Source organism: Schistocerca piceifrons, chromosome 2 (assembly GCF_021461385.2).
Source record: "Schistocerca piceifrons isolate TAMUIC-IGC-003096 chromosome 2, iqSchPice1.1, whole genome shotgun sequence".
In the NCBI taxonomy this organism is placed as follows: domain Eukaryota; kingdom Metazoa; phylum Arthropoda; class Insecta; order Orthoptera; family Acrididae; genus Schistocerca; species Schistocerca piceifrons.
In genome coordinates, this window is record NC_060139.1 from 511,563,395 (window position 1) to 511,584,684 (window position 21,290).

The 21,290-nt window shown below is 42.1% G+C and overlaps 1 protein-coding gene across 1 annotated transcript; it reads right to left on the reverse strand.

The window, feature by feature from the left end:
• Positions 1 to 761: 761 nt before the first annotated feature.
• LOC124775527 (alpha-amylase-like) lies at positions 762 to 16,730 on the reverse strand. The gene is made up of 10 exons (XM_047250359.1): positions 16,557 to 16,730; positions 12,251 to 12,402; positions 10,626 to 10,791; positions 7,494 to 7,609; positions 6,859 to 6,986; positions 6,641 to 6,763; positions 5,250 to 5,371; positions 3,083 to 3,299; positions 1,022 to 1,140; positions 762 to 938 (listed from the first exon to the last, which is right to left on the reverse strand). The coding sequence occupies exons 1-10, from the start codon at positions 16,728 to 16,730 to the stop codon at positions 762 to 764; spliced, it is 1,494 nt and encodes a 497-aa protein (XP_047106315.1).
• Positions 16,731 to 21,290: the final 4,560 nt, after the last annotated feature.

Sequence of the window (21,290 nt, forward strand, 5' to 3'; positions counted from 1 at the left end):
AACAAGGATAATGGAATGTAGTCGAATCAAATCGGGTGACGTTGACGAAATTACAATGGGAAATAATACACTTAAAGTTGTAGATGAATTTTGTTATTTTGGCAGAAAAATAACTGGTTATGGTCGAAGTAGAGAATATATAAAATGTAAATTAGCAAGGCAAGAAAAGTTTTTCTCAAAAAGAGAAATTTGATGACAACGAGTATAGATTTGAGTGCCAGGAAGTCTCTTCTGAAAGTACTTGTACGGAATGCAGTCATGTATGGAAGTGGAGCATGGACGACAAATAGTTTAGACATGACAAGAATAGAAGATTTTGAAGTGGGGTGCCTCAGAATGGGCAGATCACGTAACTAATGAGGGGAGAACAGAATTGGGGAGAAAATAAATTTGTGACAAAACTTGACTGTAAGATGGGTTCGGTTCATAGGACACATTCTGAGACCTCAAGGGGTTACGGATTTAGTACTGGAGGGAAGTACGTGGAGTTCAAGTTGTAGAGAGAGACGAAGGGGTGAATACAGTAAGCAGATTCATTAACAAGGAAGTTGCAGTAGTTGCTAGGAGCTGAAGCTTGAACAGGATAGAGTAACATGGAGGGCTAGAATCAAACCAGTCTTCGGACTGAAGAAGACAACAACCGAAACGACAGAATTCGAGAATGGTAGAGTCACGTCCACCATAATGGCAACTTTTTGTACGAAAGCTCGTCTATTAATCAATGAAACTCGATTTGAGAGAATTAAGTGCGACAGATGAAATTAGCACTGTAGTTTACTTACACCAGTGTGGATGGCGAGAACACCGTCGTCCTCCGAGACCAGGATCTCGATGTAGGCGGTTCCGTCGGAGTTCACGGTGACTGACTTGCCTGTGCAGCTGCTGCCGCTCACCTCACCAGAAATGACGTCACAGTAGGTGCCTCCCGCAAGACCAGTCTGTAACAAGAGACCGCCTCGTTACTGTCACTGCATCATGTCACATTTCGGGGCACCACAGCTCATCTTAACACTGGACATACCTGTAGAGTTTGCTTCAGGTCCGCACTGGCCTCGTTGTTGATGGCAATGAAGCCTACAGTGCCTCGAGAGAAGGCTATCTGGTAGTTGTCATTGTCCCACCAGTTGGCAACCTCGGTAGCTGCAAAGATAACGATAGAAAATGTCATGTACTGGATTTGTCTGTAAAATCTACATCTACGTGATTACTCAGCAATTCGCAGTTAAGTGCCTGCCAGAGAGTTCATGAAACCACCTTCAAGCTACTTCTCTGCCATTCCACTCTCTCTCTATAGGTGGGCTCCAACAACACATTTTCATTCTCTCAGGTAAAAGTTAGTCATTGAAGTTTGTTTTAATGACCGACACCTCGATTCGTGCATAATATCTTTGGCTCTGTCTCCCTATTTCACGATAATAACGTTTAATGTTTAGCGACAATACATAAAGCTCCAGAGACAACAGTTCAGTGTGTCACATCTACATGGATACTCTGCAAATCACACTTAAGTGCCTGCCAGAGGGTGGTATGTATTACACTTGTCTGTAGCCACCGGTGATTAGTGTTTAATGAATATTAACGACGTGCTAATTGATATCATTTACACTTTTTCCAGGCCAGTGAGCAAGTCACAGGCATATAAAATGAAGCTGGTGTGAGGAAAACAATGTATCATAAAAATGTTGTATCAGGGATCGTATCTAATGGTTCAGGTCACGTAACTCTCTTCACGACAATCTCTTACGCTAGCGTCAATAGTTCTCCTACTGCCCACCAGGGATTTTGTACGCTGTCCACTGGAACAACACTGCTTACCAGGGCTAGTAGCAACAGCAGCTTCTGTGTCTCTCCTTGTAACAGAAAAAAACTGACTAACGTATGATAAAGAAAAATTATCATAGATCGATGGAAAAAAGGGGAAAAGACTATGTGATAATGGTTTGGAGCAAAATCAAGAAAAGGGAAACGACCTCCAATAACAGACAGTGTAACAACGTTGCTTACTGCTATTGTATTGCTGCTGTTTGTGTATGAAACTTGCTTAATGAAATATGCTGATACTTAACGTCTGGTATAGAACTCAGCCTGGACTTAAGGGACGTTTACGATGCTCACACATCACTGGCACGGCTCACCATGACAGAACAGGTCTACTTATTCTAGCAGAGCATTTAGCCTGGAGAATCGCTGCTAGCTATGATTCTCGTCAGGTCAGGATATCAAGCTGGTTTGTGTGTGGAGCAGCAGCCATCTTCGTCGGTTCTGAAACTTAGACTGCGATTGGTTTATTCAAGGTCATTCTATCCGTGCCGTTGTCTGGAAGGCTGCTTCTCTTTTCACGGTTTCTCTTCCTTGGGCACCATACACTTCATTCTAACTCTGAAAACTTCTGTGTACTGTGTGGCAAAGAGTATGTACCACTGTGGCACATAGAAGGATTCTTACCATTCCACCCGCCTATGAAGCGTGGGATATTTAGGGTCATCTGCCCATCTGCATGCCTTTATCAGTTCAGATTTTTCAGCAATGTACCTGAAAATACTAATTCGTCGTCTTACGATACTTGAGAATTCACATAAATGCTTTCCTCTTTCTGCGTTCCTGTTTCATTGTACGCTGAAGGAACGTTCCTTTCTCGAACTTGAATTTAATCAAGAAACAAAATGTTAAATCCTCGTCAATCTTCTTACCCAGCCACATCTGGTTCCAAATATGTAGTGCTGAGTATGAGTTTAACAGCTGGGCCACTGAAAGATAGGGCTACATTTCAACGATGCATTTTCAATGATTTAAAGCCGTTACAGAAGAACTTACAGCAAGACTGAAATGTAAATCCTACTCCACTGTGGGTTAGAGACGTTTCACGTGCTTATGGAGTAGACTAGGTTTCGTTTCTTCGTTCGCGTAATCAAAAATTTCGCTCGATACGTACACACCACACTCATACATCTCGAGAAATTACTTCTAAGAAAAGTAAGAAAAAGGTCGTGAATGGCCGATACCAAATTGTTAGAAAAAATAATCCTTTCGAAATACATACGAAGTTATCCAGAACACGAGCTAAATGACAGTATGTACTTACTTCCAGCGACATTCCTGAAGCCGACCATGTTGTATATCTGCCTCCAGCGGTGCTCGCACACCCACGGGCGGGCGCAGGAGCCGTCAGAGTTGATGGTGGGAGTGATGATGGCCTGGTTGCTGTCCTGTGGTGGTCCGTCATCTGAGGTGCTGAATTCGTAGCTGGACATCACTCGTGGGAAGCCGAACGGCCACGCCAACATGAAGGCGTTCGCCATCTGAAAATATTATCAACTAATTAATATCATAAGCGGGTTTAATGACAGTTTTTCTAATTCCATTCAGCAAGACGTAGCACTGCACACGGAGAGAACTGCGAGACATGCACTTTGTTTATGGTACAGCATACACAGTTGCAGTTCTACACTTGTTATTATGGGTAGTGGTATGCCGAATTAGTGGTGGAGGATGGAAATACTCACATCAAAGAAGGTTTGATATAATTCACGTTAGAACTAAATATTTGTGTAGGTATAGGTATTTCGACTGGGTTTCTTATCAAAATTTAATCCCAATAATTTTATGGATCTCTTCTACTTGAATCTCACCAAAGTTTGTATAAGATCTGGTGAAAACTTTACAGCAAGTGAAATACATACACGGAGAATTCAGAAATGTAATGTCCACTCTAAAAAATACTGCGACAGAGCCAACAACAAATGTATTTCGGGAAACAATCAGGTGTCGGAAAAGAATTTTGAGAGAGCACTAGACCTATGCAAATACGCCCGTGGAGAAGGGACTAAAAATTCTCCTTCTTAAAACACTGCTACACCAAAGTTGATTCAGGCTTAGTTTTATGACAGCCTTGCGTTCGCACTGAGCCACTGAGTAGCATGTAGCGCTATACTGCCTCTCTTACTGTTTCACTACTTAACGTGAAGTGATACACGTGGAGAGAACTGCGACACCTGTTCTTTCCTAATGCAGCAGCAGAACGTAACGGTCGAAAAGCTCAGCGAAAGTACAGCGAACTTTTCTCTGTACGAGTATGTCCGCATTATTATGGATGAGCAGACGAACTGAGCGAAAGACCAAGATGCCGAGTTCAAGGCAAATGTAGCGTCCAAGGGGCTTTTCTGGAACTCTACGAGAGGGAGAGAAACTGGAAAGAAATTTACTGGCATAGTTCTCTGTAAGGACAATCTCTGTGTGAGACAAGGTCATCTTGCGTCGAGGAAAAAATGCAGTAATTTTCTGTGTGTTAACGAACGGTAGGCGGATAGCTTTGCTTCACAAGAGCAGCAGAAAAACAGATTTCAGATTACTTGAGCGGTCAACATGGAGACTTTATCTCCAGTACCGAAAATCTTGAGCACCAATCGAACAAGTCAACAGACGCGTTAGAGAGCTGCTACAATCACAAAGATATCTTCAGTGGAAATCTAAACGTAACCACAACCTGCTAGACAGTCAAACACTGCCGGCCAGTGTGGCGGAGCGGCTCTAGGCGCTTCAGTCTGGAACCGCGCTACCGCTACGGTCGCAAGTTCGACTCCTGCCTCGGGCATAGATGTGTATGATGTCCTTAGGTTGGTTAGGTTTAAGTAATTCTAAGTTCTAGGGGACTGGTGACCTGAGATGTTGAGTCCCATAGTGCTCAAAGCCATTTGAACAATTTTTCATTGTCGCACTGTAAAGCCCCTTTTGTCTCCTGCACGACGAAAGCATATTGCTGTGTAATTTCACATCGTTGTCGTGAGGCAGCACCTTAGTCCTTGTGGGTTCACACACGCGGGACTTAAGCAAATGTTTTGGATGTATTGTTTACTGCATGCCGCTTGGACTGTGTTTACTTTTTAATTAACGTTATCTGTTTCCATTGTAGTAGTTGTGAGTTTAATAAATTACGTTGACATGTATGGACGTTATCAAGGATGGTCGATCTCTCACGGCTCATTCCTTCCTTGCCTTGCAACCAAAGCGTAATAAGTGCGCTACATTGAGCAAAAAAGTGAAGTCTGGGATTTTCGTGTTGGTGTATTAAGCGTGATATTTAATTTTCTTCGTCACATAAAATTGGTACCAATTCAGGTGATGATTATTAAGATAGTTAACTCAAAGAGAAATGCATGTCTCGGTAAAGTGAGTTATCTGCAACACACGTCCAAAAATACTGGTGTATGAAAGTATTTACTTTTGCGAGCAGTTACAAGAGAGGAACCTACCTTGTACAGCTTAGGGGTCTGGAAAGTGATGACGCTGCCACCACCTCCGTGACCTCTCTGGTTGTCGTGGTTATCGATGAACACAAGGGCACTGCTTCCGGCTACTAGGCCCCAGGATTCACCTGAAATTAGATGCAGAGAATAAAGCGTCTTGTACTGCATCATACAGAAACCATGCGACAAGTCACAAAAGGTAAGAGTAAGAAAAAAAGTGAGGTGACAGACACAAATGAAACTGCGAGAGGGGTTAGAAAAGTCTTTTTTCTTTCACATAAACTGTTTAATATTTTTTAGATGAATTAGTTAAAAACTGCTTCCAACAAAAGAGTGATTTGACAGTACAAGAAAAGATAATCAAATGTGTAAGATTTGCTGATGACATGGTACTACTAAGTGAAAATGATAACCCACTTAACAGTATTTTAAAGGAAGTGAAAAACTAGTTGTGAAGAGCATGGAACAAAAATAAATGTAAAGACTACTGACGCAATGGTTTTTACAAGACAACGAAAGAAGGTAAAAGTGAAAGTTTCTAATAATTTAGTGAAAGAAGTTGATAACTTTCCGTAGCTAGGATGTAAAATAACCAGTGACACGGCATGTAACCAAGAAATGAAAACAAGAATACGTGTCATGAAATAAATATTTTACACAAAGAAGCATTTCCCATGGTCCATTAAAATAGCTGTTAAGGAAAACTGTAGTGAATTGTATTGTATGACTTGTTGTTCGTACTTTGCAGAACCACGGACACTGCGAGGGAGAGAGGACGACTACCTCGATGCTTTCCAGATGTGAATTTGGAGAAGCATTTAAGGCGTTAAATGGACAGAAAAAATGAGCAATGTGTATGCGTTACACGTGGGGAATGAAAAGGTAAATACTGGAAACATTTAGAGGAGGAACAAAAGCTGGGCTCGGTGCTGGATGAGAAGGGTTTACATAATAATTGACGCATTAGAAGCACCAGAGGAAGAAGAAGACACCAGCCATTTCACGACATCAAGATAGCTGCATAACATGCAGTGTCTAATCTGTCAACGAGATGAATACATCACTATCATCGTGTGATGTCCCGTGCCATGCCGTGAGTGTAAAATTAGCCATCACAAGCTGTAAACTAGAAATCATTACTCAAACAGCAAATTTCATTATAGGATGTAATGTCTATACCACATGTTGGCAAGGTGCAAGTGTTACCCCTGTAGCATCACGCATAGGAACTGATTATATCTCTAATGACTATAGAAAAGATTTGAAGATATGAATCAGACGGATGTTGGTCCAACACGTAAACTCTATCATTTCTAAATTAAAAGTTGAGGACATTAGGCCACAATGTAATGACATACGCAATGTAATGACATGCGTTGTGAGATAATTTTTCTTACCGAAGTTGACTAGCCACTTCAGCTGGTTTTGTCTGTTAAAGCAGTTTGCTAGCTCGGTTCCATACTGGAATTCGCACACTCTTCCAAGGCCGACATATTCAGATTTCTTGACCGCTTCAGTGCCTAAAAATGAAAAGAAAACCACATCATATACTTCCTGACCTTTGTAACATATACTGTTTCAATATACACCCTGTCAGATATGTTTAATGTCTCACCAGGATCAATGACCTCCTGGTAGATGAAAGGTCTCTTCCCGCTTCCAAATACACCACTGTCCAGATCGCTCAGCTGGCTGTAGATCATGGCCAGGTTGTCGGGCCACATGTGCTTAGCTGCGTCAATTCTGAAGAGAAGAAATAACACCGTCACAGACCGAACTGTTAACCGGGCGGAAAACAAATAAGCGTGAAATTTTCTGGCCTATCTTTTCTAGTTGTTCTTACATTGACTCTTAAATTTATTTTTGCTGACATTATCCAGAAATATACATATTCTGTCAAACACTTTCGAAAAATATTTAATTTGAATATAAGGTCTCTAACCGACTTTACAAAAATTTATTGGCATGGCAGGTAGCATCCATGAAACAGTTTTATGTTATAAAATAGGGACTGTATCTTCCAAGATGATAACTTTTCTACTTACATGGCTGATGTATACATTTTTCAAAGAAACTGTTCTTTCACAAAAAAGGAAAAGAAAGTAATAGTCACTCTAAATCACATGCTGGGCATTCTCTGAGTAACGTACAGCAAATCGGATCAAGGCCAACAGAATTTCCTGGTGACACACTTCCTTTTATGTGCCATAGTTACATAACACACACAAAATTTCTGCTTGGTGAACCTACCTGAAACCAGCAACTCCCTTGCCGATGAGAGTGTTCATGTAGGCGGCAATCTTTCCACGCACAGACTCAGATCCGTCATTCAGATCGTGGAGTCCAGAAAGTTCACAGTTACGTACCTGTGGTGAGAAATGATAATTGTACTCACTCCAAACACTGACTCAGGGCTGTCCAACAATTTAAATGCTAACAAATATGTGTAGAGAATATTCTGCTATTTACTGATTTTTAACACTCGTACAAATTCGGTAATAATATACAGGGTGCCCCATTTATCTTGACCACCCTAAATAAATGTTAGTCCAGATGAAAATTACAAACTGTTTCAAGCAAATGTTCTATAGCCGTCAGGGAGACATCAATCAGCATGATTGCCTTCGTTGTAGCTTTGTTCTTTACAAAGATATGAACAGGGATATGACTTTTTTAATTGGCACTCTGTATTTTTTATTCGGTAATTCATTGCCTCTCTGAAAGACCTATTCAAAAATCTATCACAGAGTACCATTCATTGAAACATAACGTTATTAATTACATAACATGACATTGACGTTGACGCTCCCAGCGCTTGGTTAAGGTATTCGGGGTAATGGAACACATCCACGTGCTCACGTTGACAGAGCACAAATATAAACATGAGGAGAATGCACACCCGTCATTCCGTCAACCAACTTCAGTTGAAGAGTTGTGTGAGTAGAATGTACACCAGCGAAGAGAAGGTAGAAATGCTACTCATCTATGGGGAATGTAAGCTATCAGAATAGTAATTGAGTAATTGCAATACTGTTTTCTTATGTACGGTTTCATTTAGAACAGTATTTTAGTCCTTTTAAATACTGTCGTGTAGAGTAGGCACACAGTAAAAGCTGTCCTTCGTACAAACTGCATCGACATAACGTTTCTTTTATTGTTGTTGTTGTTGTTGTTGTTGAAGGTTGCCGAAATGCTACGCAGGCAGCGGAACTGTACAGAGAGCGATATCTTGACAAGAACCTACCTTCCCGACGGATGTTTTCTCGTCTTGTTGCGAAATTAAAAAAACGGGAAGTTTCAACCAACGACAACGCAATCGTCTTAGCACTCGCACGTACGAAGCGGCCGAAGTTCCTTTGCTATGAATCCACATGTGAGCACACGACAGCTTGAACACAAGACTGGCATTCCTAAGACCAGTGTACGTCGTATTCTTACACGTCACCGGTTTCATCCTTACCATGTACACCGACATCAAGAGATGCATGGGAATCATTTCCAGAATCGTGTACAGTTCTGTCAGTGGACACAGCAGCAAATCCTCGCCAACCCGAACTTCTTCTCCAATGTTCTATTTACCGATGAATGTTCCTTCTCAAACAAAGGACAGGTAAATACAAGGAACCTGCATTACTGGTCCAGCGACAACCCACTATGGCTTAGACAGGAGGAACATCAGCGTCAATGGAGGGTGAACGTCTGGTGTGGGATGCTTGGTACTACAATTATTGAGCACTATTTCATCAATGGTATGGGCACAGCGTTTGTCAAATTCCTCATACGAATTCTTCCTCTTCTTCTGGATGATGTGCCGCTATGAACCAGAATGATTGTGTGGTATCAACACGATGGATGTCCTGTACACAATGCTTTGCGAGTACGTCGTGTTCTGAACCGAAGGCATCCTGCCAGATGGATTGTTCGAGGAGGAACAGTTACTTGGCCTGCTAGGTCTCCTGATTGAAATCCTCTGAACTTTTGTGTTGGGGATGCATTAAAGACGTTGTCTATCGCGATATTCCAACAACTCCAGAGGACATGCAGGAACGTATCGTGCTTGTTTGTAATTATCTTCAGCAGGCAACACTGGAAGCAGTAAATAATTCTTTCATTCAACGAGTGAATCAGTGTTTCGAGGTCCTGGGTCACCACATTGAGTACCTTTGAATGCTCTACTCCTGGTCAATGGTACAAGAGACTCAAAAGTCAATTTTGTGTTATGTTTTTACTTGGTTGTCATTTGTTTTCTGACATCTCCAGCAAGTTAGTGATTCCAGCCTCAAAGTCAGTGTCGTGTTATGTAATTACCAACGTTGTGATTCAGTGAATGGCACACTGCGATACATTTTTGAATAGGTCTTTAGGAGAGGAAATGAATTACCAAATAAAAAATCCAGGGTGCCATTTTAAAAAGTCATACTGCTGTTCATGTCTTTGTAAAAAACAAAACTACAATGAAGGCAATCATGCTGATTGATGTCCTCCTGACGGCTAAAGAACATTTGCTTGAAGCATTTTGTATTTTGCATCTGGACAAACAGTTATTTGTGGTGGTCAAGATAAATGATACAACCTGTATGAGTTAGTAATAACTCCCAGTCATATCCTAGAACGTATTTATAAGCCAAATATTAACAAATAAAAGATTCTTCTGGTACAGAATGAGAATGAATAGGAACAGTAGCAGCGTTCCGTTATTTTCTGATCCACTACATATTTCAAATGACCTGCTCAGTTACACACTGAGGCCACATATGTGGACAGCGGCAAGCCGGTACGCTTGCCTGACATCGGAGGGCAACAAATAATTTAGAAGGGTTTCTATGATCTCTCCCCATAATTTCAGACCAACACCAGAATGATTATATTAAACTGATCGTTTGGGTTAATACTTGCGTGATATTGAACATTCGCCTCCGCATGTGTTCAGTTGGCTACACGCTCCGTCCCAGAAACACATCAACAAATCAAGAAATCAGATTGAGCTGACTTTTATATGATAGATAGACCATTAGCTTATATGAACTTTTCTCCCGTCGTAAAGGTAAATGTCAGTAACTCACTAAGATTGGCACGTGACCACGATGGTAAAATATTTTCTAAATTAAAAGCGATCGACTGCCCAACTTTTGTGAGTTCCAAAGAGGCATTAACGCTAGCTTAGAATCTTGGAACATTATACTCGTATTTGCTTTGATTTCCATTGAAGCTACTCTTTAGTCAATAGTGCCTTGTACTTCGCTTGAATTCAAACTGAAGCGTAAAAGCATAAAAAATTAATCTACACTAGAAAGAGTGAGATCTATTATCGGTGATGTTTGATAGCCGCTACAGAAAAATCGATATTCTCTTTTTCTACGTTGAAATATTGTAACTACTTACGTTGGTAGCGTCTTGGTAGTTGTTCACGGTACACGGTGGGTAATGGAAATCAGATTGCGTGTATGGGACGTCTGGGTAGTTGTATCCACTAGGTTTGCTGCCGCCAACGCCGCTCAGACCGTCCCATGAGGCACTCATGTGATTGATGACAGCGTCCACGTAGATTCTGCCACAAAGAAGGGTATAAAACTAATCAGTTGAAACTGTCTGTGTCAACGTAATACAGTTTACTTTTCTGCTAAAGTCTGCGAAATACACTTATTAGTATAATTGATAATGGAATATACACGGTTAGAAACCAATATTTTTGCATTTTAATGCCTACCTTCATCTTTCGTCGGTATGACTTGTAAATGTAAGTGTAAATTACTATTGAATGAAATGTGGAAATACAAACAGTGTACAATTAATCCTTCTCTGACGCAATAATAGTAAACCAAGAACGTTAAAATTACTGCTCTGAGTATAACAAAGTGAGAGATGCTTCAGGATGTAAGTGGAAAACTGTTTACCTTCATGTTTTTACCTACTGCGAGGACATTTATATCCCCGATGACGACACTGTCAGGTGGAAACTGACATAATCTAGTAAAGATTATCGCGTCTTGCCTTCTCATTCCTAGATATTTCAGTGTTTTTTTTTATCTGCAAGACGAACGGTACGATAGAAGAAACGTTGCTAGAGAACTTACAAAGATTCCGTACACGATAGTCAAACACATTATTGTACGTTGTTTGTGTGAATGCCCCTGGATCTTGGAAACTTTTCTCATACGCTCGGTTCCATATGGTTAAGCAGGGTAAGGTACCACGTCGGCTATTTTCTTCTTGGTTGTGGTTTTCACAATAGTGAGATTAATTATGAATTATCTCTACTATAAGAATACGGAATACCAAGAGATCATTCACGCTCATTGTTGAATACGACATACATTTCTGTTACCGCTGCATTGCAAGCTATGAATGACATTCGTTACACATGTTTTGTAAGTATTTACCACTGTGAAGACATAAATGCTATGTCAGAAAAGTACATTTACATCTACATTTATACTCCGCAAGCCACCCAACGGTGGGTGGCGGAGGGCACTTTACGTGCCACTGTCATTACCTCCCTTTCCTGTTCCAGTCGCGTATGGTTCGCGGGAGGAACTACTGCCGGAAAGCGTCTATGCGCGCTCCAATCTCTCTAATTTTACATTCGTGGTCTCCTCGGGAGATATAAGTAGGGGGAAGCAATATATTCGATACCTCATCCAGGAACGCACCCTCTCGAAACCTGGGCAGCAAGCTACACCGCGATGCAGAGCGCCTCTCTTGCAAAGTCTGCCACTTGAGTTTGCTAAACATCTCCGTAACGCTATCACGCTTACCAAATAATCCTGTGACGAAACGCGCCGCTCTTCTTTGGATGTTCGCTATCTCCTCCGTCAATCCGACCTGGTACGCATCTCACACTGATGAGCAATACTCAAGTATAGATCGAACGATGCTTGGAACAGAATGGCTGTTGCCGTAATAACGTACACATCTAGCCAGCTGTGGTATGGTGTCCGTTTGCTGCCATAACGAAGACGGCTTACTTCAGATGTAAACAGAATTGGAATCACTGAGAGCAGACTTACCGAACTCCGACATTGTTGCAACGGCTGACCATGTCGCCGAACTCGGCCTCGGATCCGGAACGGCTGACAATCCTGTAGGAGACAGGTTGGTAGCGCTCCCACCACGGCCTGTTGCTGCTGGTGATGGCCATGTACTCGTTGGGCGGGGATACCTGGAAGAACAAACATGGTTTCTACGAAACGTGTCCCTCATACCAAACTCTCACGAGGTAGTTTTGGCTAGGGGAGGTAGGGATTTTTAATGGCATGTACGTGTCTGCAACAGTTCCAATGACAGTGTGAAAAATGTAGAGAGGCACAAATCCTCAGATTACCGAATCTAGCAGTAGTTCGTATTGTAAATTTAGGACGTATTTTGGAAACCGTTAAACAATACAGGGCCTTCGCCTTTGATGAAAGGGTTCCAAGTTTTTCATTTTGGATTTTATTGGTTGCATCGTCTCGTAACTATTTTTTCATGACTATTTATTTTAAACTGTCGGTAACGAATGCATTAATTTACTGTAATTTATAGTCAGTTTGATGTTCTACCTGGACAGGTTATTGGCCTATCAGGAATATTTCTACCTGCGGGATCAGATTTTTGTTTAGAATTCCTCTGCTCGAGGTGAACTGTGTTCATGACGACCTCTGGAGCATCGCACAGTCTAACCCGTTGTGAACAATCTTTATCTATGTTTTTTGTAAAGGACATTTGTGGGAGACCCTGCCAGATCTTACTCCACCGCTAGCATAGCCCGCTGCTCCCAATCACGTAGTCCTCTCCAGATGGCACTGCATCACCCTGGGATCGCCAGACTACTTAGCAAATATGTCTTTGTAACACATATGTTAGAAACGTCCTATCTGTCAGAGTAATGAAACGCCATAACATGAGAATACGTGTTGGCGAATGTACTCTGTATTGCCTATAAGTGTTATTTGTTTCGTAGATTAAAAGAGGAGTCCTAGCGGTGGTCTCTGGTAAACTACACGGACAAGACAGAATTCGTCGCAGCTGGAAACAATAGGAAAGACTTGCAGGTAAGGCTAGAAATAACGAGCTGTAAGTTATGTAAAAACCGAGAAGTGTAAATAACAAAAAAACGCAACATATAAACTGAAATTGTGAAGAGTGTAGGTCAAGGTAGAGCAGTAATAAAAGCCCTACTATGGAGTAGAGAGACAACTTACGCTACTAAGGGTAGAATAAATCGAACGAAGTTTGGAAGTATAAGTAGGTGTGGGTAAATTATAAACAAGAACGAAGCGAAAATAAAAGCAATGTAAATTGAATAGTGTGCGCGCTTTTACTTAATACCGAGAACAGGGATAATGGGCACAGAAATAAGATAACTAATGGAATTTAAAGCTGGTATTATAGAAGGCTGGTAATGGCAAGGAAAGCATTTCTGAAGAAGAGAAATTTGTTAACATCGAGTATAGATTTAAGTGTCAGGAAGTCGTTTCTGAAAGTATTTGTATGGAGTGTAGCCATGTATGGGACTGAAACATGGACGATAAATAGTTTGGACAAGAAGAGAAGAGAAGATTTCGAAATATGGTGCTACAGAAGAATGCTGAAGATTAGATGGGCAGATCACGTAACTAATGAGGAAGTATTGAATATGATTGGGAGAAGAGAAGTTTGTGGCACAACTTGACTAAAAGAAGGGATCGGTTGGTAGGACATGTTCTGAGGCATCAAGGGATCACCAGTTTAGTATTGGGGGGCAGCGTGGAGGGTAAAAATCGAAGAGGGAGACCAAGAGATGAATACACTAAGCAGATTCAGAAGGATGTAGGTTGCGGTAGGTACTGGGAGATGAAGAAGCTTACACAGGATAGAGTAGCATGGAGAGCTGCATCAAACCAGTCTCAGCACTGAAGACCACAACGACAACATTATAGAAGGAAGGACGATTAAAATTTAACTTCCTCCTTACAGTGATGAAAGAAGCACACCCTCGTATGGGGTGTGGATGGGAAATGAAAGAAGCCGCAATCATTTAAAGTAAAGCATCTTGGGTTTTCCCTTAAGAAATTAGGAAAACGATGGATAATTCAAATTTAGATGGCCAGAAGAGGATCTGACCCATATCTTGCCACTGGGTCACCTCACCCGTTTGCCATTATGGGGCAGCTGAAACTAAATGACTGTGATTGTTTGAAATGGCAAATAGGGAGGACTCATTTGAACAAAGAATGACGGTTTAAATCCTCATTAAGGAAAAAAAGTAGATGGCTAGACATAAGATGAAGGAGACATGGATTGCAGAGACTTGAGAGAGAGTAGCCGCAGTGATAAAGTTGCGTAGTGGAACTAATGGTGGTGCAGGTGATAATGATGGGATCGAATCCTAATAAAGTCTCCCTAATTCACGTAGAGCTTATTGGCATCTTAGAAATCTAATAACTTTTAGTATTCTCTTGCACTCCGAAAAGATGGCGCCTAGAATCCACAGATAACATTTAGTTCAGTGGACACTTGCAGTTACGTATAAAAATACTTCATTAAACACCAAAAACGAGAACTAGTTCCGTCTACATAAGATTGTCTACTTTACTACATCAGTTGGTTAGTCTTCATTACACTGGCCATCCAGTACATTATGACCATCATGGTATGGAAGGGACGAGGCCTTAGCAGATCGCTGGAAGGAGATGGCATCACATCAGTACACACAGATCACCTAATTCCCGGCAAGGAGGCTATGAGCTGTGACATCACCTTCAATCACATCCCAGATCGTGTTTAGATCTGGCGCGTTTGGGGGCCAGCACATCAGCTGGAACTCGCCACTTTGTTCCTCTAACCATTGCATCACCCTCTTGGGCTCGTGACATGGCGCTTATCTTGCTGAAAAATGCCATTGCTGTCGGGAAACAAGATCGTCATGGCGGATGTACTTGCTTTGCAGCCAGTGTACTATACTCCTCGGCCGTCATAGTGGCTTGGACGCGCTCCACAGGGCCCATGGATGCGCACGGGAATGTTTCCCTGAGCATAATAGAGCCGCCTCCAGTTTGTCTCCGCCCCGCCGTACTGGTCTCAAGGAGCTGTTCCCCTGGAAGACGACTGATTTGCGCCCTCCCATCGGCACGACGAAGAAGGTATTGGGATTCAGTTCATCAGACCATGCAAAGCTCTGCCACTGCGCCAACGTATGCTGGCCGATGGTCGCGTGTCCATTTCAGTCGTAGTTGCCGAGGTCGTGATGTTAACATTGGCACATGCTTGAGTCGTCGGCTGCGGAGACCCTTCGTTAGGCTTGTTCTGTACACTACATGTTCTGAAACACCTCTTCTCTGTCCAGAATTAAAGTCTGATATTAGCTCCGCCACAGTGCTCCACCTGACCTGCTTCACCAGCCTGCCCAGCCTACGACGTTCCACGTCTTAATGAGGTGTGGCCGCCTAATCCCACGACGTAAGGATGTAGTTTCATCTTGGTTTCTCCAAGCGTTGAAGACACTCGCTGCAGCACTCCTCAAACACCCGATAAGGTAGTGCAATTTCCGAGATACTCAAGCCGACTCTTCGGGCCATCACAGTCTGCCGTCCGTCAAATTCAGATATATCACGCGGCTTCCCTATTCTACTCATGAACAGCACGCCCACTGATAGTATATGCACCGTGCTTCTCTCTTACCAGCAGTCATTGCTTGCCAGGTGATGCTGCTATAACCTGGAAGGGTTTATATCGATAGTAGGTCGATGGTCATAATGGTTTCGCTGATCTTTCTGTATTCGAGACAAAGCTCAAGAATACGGACGCAACAATTTATAAAGAAATAAAGTATCTCTCAAATTGACATTGAAGATCGATATAAGATATTTTGCTTCAGTACGTCAACTGATTAGTGTTTGTTTAATGCTGTGTCCAACCATCCACTACTTGATGTTTGGAGACCCAACATTGTTGTTACACGTAGTCTGCGAAAAACAGTTCATAGATATTGACCACTGAGGAATTGCGTATACGACTAGAGTTAACTCCTTCAGCGTCAGTTAATGCCTAAAGATGGTGCACTGAAGCACCTAAACTGGTAGCTATATAATAAATAACATCATGGAAATTGTCCGTAAGGGAGATTTTATCGTAATAACGCGATACCTAAATCCTACAACATCATCTCATTCTTCACACCGTACCCAAGTATAGTTTCCTAAGCGCTAAGGTGATTAACGGTAAGCGGTATCTGAGTCACCTGAGAAGTGGGAATGAGTAAAAAAGAATGAAATTTATGCAGCCAGGGCCTGCATGCCTGCTCGAGATAGGCCTTTTTAAAGGTGTACTGCCGAGACATAAACACTGCGGGCTCACCTGAACGCCGCCGTAGCCCCTGGCCGACAGGAAGTTCTCGCATTCTGACGCGATGTCCACCCACTTCCACTCAAACAGGTGGACCATGGCCGACCGGCCGTCGACGACGTTGGGCTCCCACTGGGCGCTGACCGCACCCAGCAGGGCGGCAACAAAGCACAGTGTGGCACGCATTGCCGGCTTCTGCGGTACGCAACTGCTAGAGGCGGTCTCCCACACCGTCCCTTATATAGGCTATGGTCGCGGTTAGCTTGGGAAACACTATAGCCTCAAAAATATCTCCTGGTTATTCCAGAGTTTGATAAAGATCAGTTCAAGTTAGTTGCAGACGATAAGAGTGTACCGCTAAGAGGATGATGGGAGAAATTCGTGATTAGCTTCATCGTTTCCCGGAATCGATGCGTTACGCTACGTACCGATAAAAAGTACGACAGAATATTCTCCGAGGATTTCAACGTCTTGTTGCACAGAATATTTGTTGCACATAGCTATGATATGAAACAGCGTTCTTAACGACTTTTTTGGGTTATAACAGGTCTATCCGAGGCCTTCGCTGAAAAGTTAGCCTTGTTTTAATTACGAAGTAGTTCAGATGTTTGTTTGACTGATAGAATTTTCTGTTATTTTCCTAGAACACTTCAGGCGAATGCCCAACTAAGCTGCCTAACTAACGACTGCGGTTTAGCGTACGTTCTCTTTCCACCATTTTCTTTACACGCTTTAATGTTTGTTTACAGTGATGTTTAGGGAATAACATGATAGTTTCTTGTCACTGTTGCCTTTCGAATTGTGTACAGGGTAAAGCGAAAAGAGATAACACGTATTTCGAAAACATTGTCTAAATCCTGTAAAAATGCATATGTATCAGGTTGGTGCATATGCTCGTAGTGTTTTTGTTTTGTATGTTAGTATTAGTGTTGCTCCGGATTTATTTATGGATTGTAATTTTTTATTTATAAGTCAAAAAATATGGCTCTGAGCACTATGGGACTTAACATATGAGGTCATCAGTCCCCTAGACTTAGACCTACTTAAACCTAACTAACCTAAGGACATCACACACATCCATGCCCAAGGCAGGATTCGAACCTGCGACCGTAGCAGGGGCGCGGTTCCGAACTGAAGCGCCTAGAACCGCTCGACCACAACGGCCGGCTATTTGTAAGTCACCGTTGTTATTTGAGTTTATATATTGCCATTTTGTGATTTGGAGGTAGTGAGTGCAGCTGTGTGGGCTAAGAAATCGAGTACCAGGTGGAGAATTCGGAACATTTCCGACGTAGCCTTCTCTTTGAATTCACTAGAGGAGTCACAACAGCGGAGGCAGCCGGGAACGTTTGTGCCGTGTATGGCAATCCTATAACGGGACAGAGCATCTCAAGAAAATGGATTTCTCGTGTCAGGGAGGATCGTTTTGACATTAGTAACTCTCAACGTTCAGGAAGACCTTTGTGGTTTGATGAATATTGTCTAAACGCATCAATCCACAATAATCCACGTCAGTGTACTCGAGTACTGGGAAATGTGATGAAACATCGTCATTCCACCATCGTGCGACATGCACATGCAATGCGAAAGGTTCAAAAATAGGGTGTATGGGTAACTCACACTCTAAGCCAAAATCAAAGAAATCAGACACATGTGCATCTCTGTTTGCTCGTCATCAATTAGCTTGGGAACAACGCCGACTATTCCTATCCTGTATCGATACTAACGGGGAAAATTCATGTCTTTATGCTAAGGTAAGGAAAACAAAGGAATGGTTCAGCCCAAACAAGATTCCAAGTAAAACACTTACACATGACCATAAATCATAACGTTATACATCTGGTGCAATTGCAACGTTGTGGTGTGTTACGGATTATTTCCCCCAAGTGTAATAATCACTGCTGACATTTATTGTCAACAACGGAGACGTCTTGTAGACGCTATCCAATAACAACGACCAGGAAGACTGCGTGAAGTGATACTACTCCACTATAACATCCGCGCTCATTCTGCTAGACTCGCAAAAAGCACTGTACATGAGTTGGCTTGTGATGTTGTTCCGCACTCAACTTCCTCACATGTTCTTGCCCTCAGATCTTCACCTTTACGTTCTCAAAAATCTTCAAGGAACGTCCTTTTTGGATGAAAATACACTCCTGATATAGTTCGACGAGACCGTCTCAGAACCACGTGATTTCTACAGCCTATTACTTCGGTCCCTTGTGTTTAACAAACTTACAGAAAAACGATACGAACGTATGCACAAACATAACAGAAGCATAAATGCTTGCCAAATATGTGGCACACATTTCTCATCTATGAGAAAAAATCGCTTTTGTTAATACATCGTGGAAATTGGAATATTTAACATTATCTAAAAGAACTGTATTTAGCCAACTTTACTCCTACGGTAGGTAAGATGACTCACCTTGGGTAAGAGAGATACCCTCTGATTGTACTTCGTAGCTAGTTCGATTAATTATATAAACAAGTATAACCTCCAGGTCTACAGCTGGGTTAAGAATCGTTTATTACGATTTCAGGCCAATGGAAACAATGAAGGAATCAAAATAACACTTAACTATCATAAGCGCATGTGGTAAGTGATACAAACGCGAAAACTACGTCGAAATATTCGTGGGTAGGTGACTAGACAAACGAAGAAATTACAAGATAGGAGGTATTGTTCTACTTTTACATAACTGCTGTTTTGCTGCTTTTTCTTTTCATTTCCTCCGCAAAGGGCTGTAAATTGAACAATCTTCATGCAACCACCGTTTCGACACTACATGTAACTAGTCAGCTTTAGATTGGCTTTCAGAGTAATTTTCGATGCGTTCGATACATACATCAACATTTCATTCCCCTGAGTCGTTACAGCATCGGCCGGATTTCTCAATTCATTTTCTCCCCAACCAACTCGATTCGTTATCCCACTGTAGGATTCGGCATGATGTCTTTGCAAACGTAATACACGTGAATTATCAGGCTATATGAAAGTATAAACGCAAAACTGCCGCACAGTAAACTGATACCCGTTTCACGTTTTAGGAGGGAATTTCCTCAGCGACTGCCAGAGCTAAGTACCGGAAATTTCACGAACGCCGCACAGTATTATTATACAGTGTGGTTGAAAATAGTCTGAGAAGGTAGTAAGGGTGTTGCTGAGTGGATTGTGCTGAGAAATAACAATTAAGAAAAAATTCTATTTGTCCCTCTGTTTCCGAGTTAATTAGCATTGAAGTTAGTTAGTTAGGCCCTTGGGCGTGCAGATACAAGCGGCCAGCCAGGAACAACCAGTGTCAGTTCTTCTCATAGTGCAAATGATAGTGCACGAGACTGCTCAGCCTTTCACTTGGTTTCGATCCTTACTAATGTCCCATGTCCAATTTTTGTATCGCTCTCTTTTTCGGTTTTAGGAAAACAAACGAAACACACGTCTGGTGACGCCGTGTCTGGCAAGCCGCTCGAATCTGCGTTGCGCAGCGGTCTGATTGGCTAACTTCAAAGCTAATTACCTCGGAAACAACGCAGCGTATCGAATTTTTTCTTACTATTCCTCACCACAGCCTACCCTGCATCACCCTTGCAAGCTTTTCAGACCACACTGTGTAATAATACGGCACTAAGAACGTGAAATTTCAGATACCTATTTCGGCCGCTCGCTGAGGAAATTGCCTCCTAAAACTCGTGAATTTGGTCACGATTTCTATAGAATTTGCAGTACGCCTGTGCTCCACAATATTACTAACTCGCTACTAACATTCTGGTGCTGCCACATCCGTCAAGAATGAACAATGAAAGTGGGTCTTCTCTTCTACCAGCGTCTACTAATTTTACACCAGTACATTTCCTGACTTCCAAACAAATTTCGATAGAGTTATCTAGTAGGTACGAAGTGGAATGTGGATAGTATGAAGACATCCTAGTAAACAGCTTACGTCGTTCGTGGAACACACGTATCAGAAGAAAAAAGATGCAACTAGTATGCATAATGTGTGATATAACCATTTTTGTTCGCGAAATATACAAACTGTGTAGCAGATAGTGTTTGCAGATTTCCGGAGCTCTTCACAGATGACACTGGGTGGTGGTCATGCCGTTAAAAATTGTTGGCGAATACAGTTACATTTGAATAAGATGAACGCTTTGTGCAAAGACTAGTATCTGACGTTCAACATTGGTAATTACAATCCAATGGTCTTAAGTGCACTAAAACATTTTTGTTGATTGTCAATACGATTTACCGTTAATCACTGGACTCGGTGCCCGACTCCGCAGACGAGATCAGTAACCCACTGCTGTGGAATGACTTACGACTGAGAATTAAACAGTTCGAATCCTGAAGGTGAACGAAATAATGTTCACTGCCCGAACCTTGCAACCATATTATGCAGTGAGGGTATTTCACGCTTCTAATGGCGATTCGTCTGTTGGGGGGTGAACGTTTAGTTTGGTGGCACCCTTGAGGGTATTCGAGAGGAGAAAATACGAGATACACACACTTCCATCTTTCGTCATCATATAACGGAAACATTACAACACTCAATAAACACTTTCATCACAGTCACCTACACTTAATAGCTACACTTAAGGCGAAACTCTCTCACATTTTAGGAGAAAAAGCCACTGGGATGAGAAGACGAAATCAGTTAACCTACCTCTTAGGGTCTCCCGGTCGCCATACGACTCGTTTTATTTACTTTAATTCCTCAGTACTGTCAAGACTGTGTGAGTTAGTCTTCC